Source organism: Cyprinodon variegatus, unplaced genomic scaffold, assembly GCF_000732505.1.
Source record: "Cyprinodon variegatus isolate N-32 unplaced genomic scaffold, C_variegatus-1.0 Scaffold774, whole genome shotgun sequence".
NCBI classification, from domain to species: domain Eukaryota; kingdom Metazoa; phylum Chordata; class Actinopteri; order Cyprinodontiformes; family Cyprinodontidae; genus Cyprinodon; species Cyprinodon variegatus.
Genome location: NW_015151227.1, coordinates 272,519 through 281,125, shown reverse-complemented (window position 1 = coordinate 281,125; position 8,607 = coordinate 272,519). Strand labels below are relative to the sequence as shown.

At 36.2% G+C, this 8,607-nt stretch overlaps 1 protein-coding gene across 1 annotated transcript in view; it reads right to left on the bottom strand.

Annotated features, from left to right (window-relative positions):
• The window catches only part of LOC107098395, a 17,256-nt gene extending 11,481 nt beyond the window's left edge, over positions 1-5,775 (bottom strand). The window contains exons 1-3 of the mRNA XM_015396063.1: positions 5,754-5,775; positions 4,756-4,875; positions 662-766 (exon numbers count right to left, since the gene is read on the bottom strand). Coding sequence (XP_015251549.1) covers positions 662-766; positions 4,756-4,875; positions 5,754-5,775 — 247 coding nt within the window. The remainder of the gene's footprint in view (positions 1-661; positions 767-4,755; positions 4,876-5,753) is intronic.
• Between the last annotated feature and the right edge of the window lie 2,832 nt (positions 5,776-8,607).

Here is an 8,607-nt window from a genome sequence, read left to right as displayed (position 1 = left end):
CTGTAAAGTGCCTTGAGATGACATGTGTTGTGAATTAGCTCTAAATTAATAAACTGAATTTCATTGAATTTCATCTTTTCGTTTTGCTGAACAGAAAACTGATAACTTGTTTCAGCTGATAACTTGTTTTTCTGGCAAATTTATTTCTATCCTGACAAAATTAACAAAATGTTATTATTTTAAGCTGCGGCAGATATGTTTGCACGTGTTCCCGTCTTCATTTTTGCTCTTTGGTTTGATGCTATAAAAAAAGAGCGATGAACAAAAGGTTTCAAAATAAAAAGACAAAATGGCTGACTACTGATACTTTATGCTGTTTTATCTTTTTGTTTTGCTGAATAGAAAACAGGGAAGATTTACTTTGAGCTGGTAACTTATTTTTCTGACAACAAATCCAGACAATGGTATTTCTGTCCTTTCAAAATGAACAAAATAGTTGTTTTAAGCTGAGCCAGATATGTTTGCACGTGTTCCTGCCCTCATTTTTGCTCTTTGCTTTGATGCCATCAAAAAAAAGAGCGATGAACAAAAGGTTTCAAAATAAAAAAGACAAACGTGCAGAAATAATTAACAAAAAGAAAATCAACAAAGCAATGTTCAAATCTGTCTCCCTTAGGAGATAAAATCAGACACAAGTCCAGCCTCAGAAAGATCTACTTACTTGATTTCTTTTTGCATCGCAGACACAAAATCGACAGCAGACTCAGCGACACCACTGAGACAACAGCCAGGACTGCAGCCACCAGACTAAGGTCACCGTTCATACCTGCAACACACACAGACACCAAAAGCTCACCGACTGTAATGCAGCTTCATTTCACTTGCTGCAAAGGTTCAGTCGAATGTGCTAATGGTCAATAGCTATTCATTTTGAAGGTGGTTTTTTTCCTGCTATCAAGGCCAAGCGTCACAGGATGTGGTTGGCTCAAAGAAAACTGAAACGTAGTGCTTCTTGTACAGGACTTACACCATGCTGTCTAAAAGCATCAGACCTCATAAGAAGAGAGCACCTGTGAGGAACTTAAAAAAATAAATTGTTTCCTACAAGAAAACCTTTAAACAACATTAATATCATGTGATGTCATACCATGTACGTGCATGCAAAACAATCTTTTACGCTATTTCCTACGAGAAAGCAGTTTAGGTATAAATAAAAGTCAAAGTGGCACCAATGGATGATCGGAACACTTGGTAAACCACATTGCTTCTGCTTTTTTTGTTTTTAGATAATTAAGGAGCAAATAGTGATGTTGTGAGATAAATAATGCTGACAAAACAAAGGCTGTCTATTATTTGTGCGTCTCTAGACACCTTTAAAATGCCTATGTGACAACGCTCAAGAGAAGGCCCTTGATAAGGATCTGGTTGAACGACAAACGATTTTATTTCAGACGGGCCTTTATCAGAACCATCTGGGCCTCGATTTGAAGGAATCTTTATTTAAATTTCCCAAAGAACTTTCTACACAATGCCTCTCTTTATCGGTGTACAGACAGCATGCAACAGATTTTACCCACATTTGGCTCAGTTACCTCAAAGCATACAGCTCTAAGGTAAGCAAAGACCTTTTTTTTCCCTGTCACTCTATGGATAACAGGATTTTGTGCAGATCTAATGTGTTCTCAGACACAAATATTAACATAGAAAACCACACTAACAACTAATTATTCTGCTATGAATTAATCTGTACTAATCATTCAATCCATCAATTTAAATCACACTGAAATTTTTGTATTTTTTTTTTATTGCTAAACTCCAGCATATGTGAAGGAGAAAAGATTTTTAACCACTGTTTTTTTTAATCAGAGAGATTAAAAGTGTGTTTCTGTGAAACATGTGGATCGAGCTCAGAATAATCCTGTCTGAAGCCGGTAAGATAGTCATCATTAACATAATAATAATAACAATGGAACTTTATTGATATTACATTGGAGAAGTTTACCTCTGCATTTATCCCATCCCCTTGGGGAGCAGTGGGCTGCCATCGTGGGGTGCCCTGGGAGCAGTGTGGGGGTTAAGGGTCTTTGCTCAGAGACCCAGAGTCTAAAAACTACTTGATATTCGGAGACATGTCTGAGATGGTCTGACGAACTAAAATTGAAGTTATAATGGCTATAATTAGCATCCGCAATAGAGACAATACAGGTGAGGAAACAGCAGTTTTTTTGGACTTTTCTGCTGCAGGAAGAGTTGGGGAAAAAATGGAGATGATCTTATGTGAAACGACTGAACCAACATCTAAGATTTTCAGAGCGCTAAAAGTGCTAAAATCTTGCTAATACAAAAGGACCCTAATGACAGTTGAATTAACGAAACATTAACTTAATTTGATTCACAAGAGGGCACTGTGCATGCAGCGGCCTGTTACATCAGCTCAAGTAAATTTCTCCACTGTGGGATCCATAAAGTCAATCAATCAATAAAGGCTAGAATTCACGGTGTTGTAAGGAAAATCACAAAGCCATGGAAATTGGAAAATTTTCAGCATAGATGAAAAGTTGAGTGAGGGCAAGGCTTATATTGTATCATACCAAAACATCTAACGTTTGCTAAATAAGACCTTATCTAAACATTTTAACATAAAGTGAAGGTTAAAAAATGTTTTAAGTCTAATTGACCGAAAACCGAAACACTCCATGCGCCAGAATAGAGTCAAGTGGATTCACATACACTATCAATTCAAACATTTAGAGTCAAAGGTATTTTTAACATAAAAAAGCTAAAATAAATTCTTAAAGCTAAAAAAAATGCTCTAACCCAGACAAAAAACAAACTTTTTGCTATTTCTGTATTAAAGCATCTTGGAATTAAAATGATGCTTAAATGCAATATATTTAGCCATGTTTTATTTATCTATATTTATATAGATATTACACTGCATACCCATACTGTTTAAAAACTAAGCAAACTGTGCAAAGCAAGGTAGATGATTTAACATCCAATACTCTAGATAAATGAGCAATCTGTTCTACAGAGCTTTTCCTGATTAGGCTTCAATGAATAATGTTTTACTAGATTTTAGCAATTTCCATGAATACTTTTCTACACCAAACTTTTTTTTTTAATAAAAAGTTAAATAATAACTAGAAGTCTAATTTCTAAATTCTTAAAACAATATGTTTTAAATTTAATAAACATTGTTCCCCTAGATGCTTTTAATTTCAAAGTTTTAGATGTCTGTGTTCAGTAAACTATTCAATAGGATGCACCGATGCTAATTCCCTGTGCTCTAAATATTGTTCTTTGGAAATTTGTATTTAGTGGCTTTATACATTACCTTTGTAGTAAGAAATTAAACTAGACCAGGCTATAATAGTAACTGTAAAAATAGAAGGATTTGCCTTTTTTCTCTCTGAGCATGATCATGCATTACAAATACAGACGTGAATGAAAACTATATTGCAAAACAAGTTTCGTTTCTTAAAATTTTACATGTTAAAAAAAATATAAACAATAACATACATTGACAGGTGACTTTTTATTTTAAGAGAACAATGGGCGACAAAATGCATCTATAATGCGAAACAATGGAACAGGGAGTGAAAGCTGATAAACGGCGATCGGAAATTTAAAACCTGTTTAAAACTCCTGCACAGATTTTTGTGTGAGAACCTTCAAAACAATGCTAACCTATTTTTTCCCCTCCCCTCTTTATAATGCACATTGAATACACAACATTTGAAATGCATGTCTCAAGTGGTGGTCTCATTGGAAAGTTGCCTCTTTCCAGTGGGTGTAAAGTTTTCCATCACAGAATGCAGCATCTCTAACCTGATTGTTTGCTGCAGTTGTCATTACTCTGAGAAACCAACTGTAATGTTTTTGCTCCATTTAATCATAGTCAGGCACAGCTCTGGTAAACATTAGGTAATAGAAAAAAATAAAACAAGGTTCCCTACCTACAGATTTCAGCCAAACATACAAAAAAATTAAGCTAAAGCTTTAAACAGGTAGAAAACTGTTTAAATCTCTGTATTATTCAAACACGCAGACATCTCATTAAGCATCAAAAGTGTTTGGTGTAATTCCTAAATAATTTCTTATTCACCTTTTTACTTGCACTATAAATGATTTAGTAACAACACGAAGCGTTAAGCATTAAAAACATCTTTATCTTCTTCCTGATTTACTTCTGATTTTTTGTACTTATTTTTACCAAAAGCTTTTTGCTTTTGTTCTGTGCTTCATTTAACAATTGATATGTTTTACCAACATATACTAACATGTTTTAAATGGTAATTAAAATACACAGTTTGCTTCCTGTATATATTATTTTAATATTTTAGATCAAACTTCAAGATTTCTTTTAAAATAGAACAAGAACACCAAATATTCAAAACATTACAACTATTTGTGTTTTTTTAATGATCCTACAAATAAGCAGCCTTATTAAGGATATACATGGCACTGGAGTGGTTACTGTTTATAACAATGATTAAAACTTATAGCTGTATTTCCTTGTTAATTTTTTTTATCTAATAGCATCGACCTGCAGATGAAAACGAATTATTCGTAATATGAGAAACATACTTTTAACAAGTGAAGGTAACACTTACTTGAACAGTCTTTAAGCTTGAGTATCAGTGGTGGCTAAATTCATACAATCAAGCTAGGATTTCTAAAAAAATTACATCCTTTAAAAAAAAAAACATTTCATAAAACAATCTTGCAGATACAGATTTGCTCCAGTGTTGGAACAAGGCAAAGTCTACTGATACCTAAATACAAGTGTTATCTGATGTGTTGCTGTCTTACCTTCAGAGGTCCAGCCGCCTTCATTCTTCACCTCTTTCATACAGCAGCAGGCAACAGCCACAGTTCCACTGTCAGCTCTACTTCCTCTTTCACGTCTCCCCACATCCGTCAAGCCCTCGCCTGAGTTACCGGAGGGGTTTTTAGTGGTCACAAAACAGCTCTAATGAGCAGATAACTGTTGTAGAGCAAGAACTCCCCCCCTAACAAGCTTTTACACCATTTAAAGGAAACCTTTTTGTTTTTGCTAAATTAATGCAAAATACAACAATCTAATAATGTAGCATGTTGGGTCCAAGGTAGGTTATCATATGAAATCTGACATGATCTGTTTATTACAACAAGAATTCAACAAGTCAAATTCCAAACCATAGACAAACACCACACTACTCCCCAGGCGTCGCACAATGGCAGCCCACTGCTCCCCAAGGGGACGGGTTAAATGTAGAGTTCACTGCCGAAATAGCTCAGTTCGGAGAGCGACAGACTGAAGATCTGAAGGTCCCTAGTCCAGGCCCAGCTATCAGCAGATTTACACAGTTTACTACCTGTTTAATGCTTTCAGCCCAGCTTTCTCTTCTGAATACTCATACTTAAATGGTTATTATCAGGGGGGTGGTGGCGTAGTGGTTAAAGCATTGAGTGTGGGTTCCAGAGGATCTGAGTTTAAGCCCCACTCCAACAGACTGCCACTCTGGGTCCCTGAGCAAGACCCATAACACTACATTGCTCCCCGGGCGCTGCACAATGGCAGCCCGATGCTTCCCAAGGGGATGGGTTAAATGCAGAGGGTTAATTTTGTTGCTCTGCACTTGTGACAATGTCATGACAATAAAAAGGCTAAAAAAAACATGCATATCATTACTAACGTAATTCAATTGATAAATAATATCCTTTTAAATTATCTGAACGGTCTTTGCTTCACAATAAATAAGTCTTGCAAATTTAGAAAAGAAAAAGATAAAAGGTTAGCAAAACAAGCAAGCATAACATGACCTTACCTGGGTAAATAGATTCGCCCATTGACTTCAGATGAATTTCACCTTAATTTTCATGCATCCAGTTGCGGACTATCAGAATTTAAAGATGGTGGATAAGATAGGCTACAAACAATTGAGTTTTCCTTTTGTACAAAGAGTCAAGGCTAAACCTCAAGGGTATATCAGTGGAAAGGAGCCAGCCAAAATCCACTATTAAGGGGTTAAAATACACATATTTTTCAACAATTGCATTCGAATAGCCTACCATTAACATCTCAGACCTCAAGTAAGATAAAAGTCTTCTGGACTACTAATTGGGCTTTACTACCTAAGCTGAGGATCTCTAAAAGTAAAGGAGAGTAAATATAATGTTTCCCACACTTTTCTGATTTTTATTAGAAGAAAAATAAAACATCCCTACTCTACTCTGTGTTGATCTGTCATGTGAAACCGAAACGTGACAAAATGTGAAAGCTGTTATGGTGAGAACTGCAAGGTAAACCTTGAGTCGCAACGTCTTAGAGAAGCAGGGCCAGCAATTTCGCCACACATAGATGACACACTTGCTTTGAACTCACTTTGAAGGAAGATGAGATAGAGGAAGAGAGTAGAATGGTCTTGTAGAACTTTACCTTTATCTGAAGGAAAAGTAATCTGACAACATGTCAACTCAAGGTACCGTACTTTACAAAAAAAAAAAAAACAGACCATGGTGTCCGATTGGTCACAAGTTTTCTTTCTAAGGAAAACCAGCTGATAGCACATAGCATTGTTGACTTTCCAGGTATCCTTCACACCGATTGTGCATGAAGCAGCAGCGGCGAGGTAAACTCTATTAACTGCAGAACAAGGCTTTGTGTTAGTGACCTTCTGTGTAAGCTGGAGGCAGGTTTTAAGGAGATGGAAGCAGACACACTAAAGAAACAGAAGCACAGATTCACTGATTGGATATCTATATATATATAAAAAAAAGTATATATATATATATATATATATATATATTCATCAGAGGCACTGTGGGACTGGTGCCTATTTCCACCAGTCTACAGTTAGATCGTTGACTTGTACCAACAAAAGAGCTCATATTGCTTCCATTCTAATAGTCCTTTGATGGCTAACAGTTTCTTTTTTTTTTATTAAACAATTTCGATTTTGACTTTCAGAGCTCTGCATGTTCAGGCTTTTTCCAAAATAAAAGAGCTTTTATGTCCCTATATTCTCAACAGAGGCTGAAGTTGTTGGGTCAGAGCCTTCTTATGGTCCTTTGCACCTGTTTAAAGTCCTAAGGAGATTGCTTCTTCCAGGGCCTCATGCCAAGACTCTGGCATGATCCACTCTATACCTTTTCTCTGTTGCTGCTTTCAAGAAAAAAAATGAAAACAAATCTGATTCTCTATGCTTTTTAAATATAGGGCAGGACACGCAACTTGCCGGGGACCCAGCTTTTTCTGCAAAATGAAAGGTAGGCAGGTCGGCCCTTGTTTGATAAACCCATATAAACCCAATAATTTCAGTAGGAAAGAGACTATAGTGATTGAAAGGTTACTTGGACTGGTTTCAACTTTGTCTTTGCAATCCTGTTTTCATTATGATTTCAAAGTCATGCTGATACCTTCAGTTGTATTGAAACAGGATCAATTTTATGCTGCCAAATTTTATTTTAAACAAAAAAAAAATACTCTAATTTGTTACAGCTCAATTTATAACTTCAAATCAAGTTATAGCTCTGATTTGATCAAAACTGATAACTTTTAAAATAATTTTGAAATATGTAATATTCTTGAATTATTAATGTAGATTTGCATAATATTCCAAGAGAAATAGCTGCCTTTTTTCTGCCATTTGATATTAATTTAGCAACTAATTATTCCAGCTGATTTATGCACGGTAAGGCTTTTTATTTCATTTAAATGAAATAAAAATTTTCAAAACAAAAATACAAATTTTAAATTGGAACAACATATGACTTTATTAAACTAAATGACTTGGACATTTCACTTCATTCAGTGCAGAGGTGCAAATGGCTCTCTGCTTTTGCTGCTCCTTTAATATATTTGAAAGGTTTACAGGATGTTCTTTTTCTGGGTGGATCATCTCAACAAGTGGTCCTCCTAATTGTGAAACATTCTGGTGATATGTTTACGAAAGGCCGTCCTACCTGCTCGTCCTGTTAGCTATCTTTTTCTAGGCATTAGCACTTTCAGGCTTATATGTGTGGTGAGCTACAGTTTTAGACATTGAAGCTCATCTTTCTCACAACCGTTCTTTGAAATGGTTAAGGGTCGTAAGAGAAAATGTGTCTACGAAGTGTATGAGAAGAAAAACAAGGCCTCAGAAGAGGCAGATATATCCCGGAATGCTTTATGCAGAGAGCTCTCCTCGCAAATTACTATAGGATTTGCTGTCACAGCAGCCTGCTGTTTCTCCCCGATATCTTCAGCTAATAAAAGAGATGGCACAGGCACCTTGCAGTGGAGAAGGAGTTACATGACCAACGGGGAGCAAAGAGCAGTGATCATCAGTCAGTTAACTTAGTTTGCTATAAAGTCTACTATATAGTCCCCGCTCTATAAAGGGATTTAGGGGATTAAACAGAGCGTGCACGAGGAGAAATGGGCTTGTGCGTGCTCTCGCATGCGTTTAATAGGTGTTCCCTCTCGAGAGCGGGGAACAGGGTTGTGCATGTGCATTTTGATTTTAAAGTGGATAAGGCGGATCTTTAAAGTAGGGAAACGGCTGTTCCAACTGTTGCATATCAAAATTCTCCTGAGTTGTGCAAGAGGTCGTTTATCAAGAGGGTGGGATTGTTGTGGTGGAAGGATTGCAAGCAAGTTTGATTGTGGCCGTTTTCTCGGAAGCATCTTGCTAACCAGTT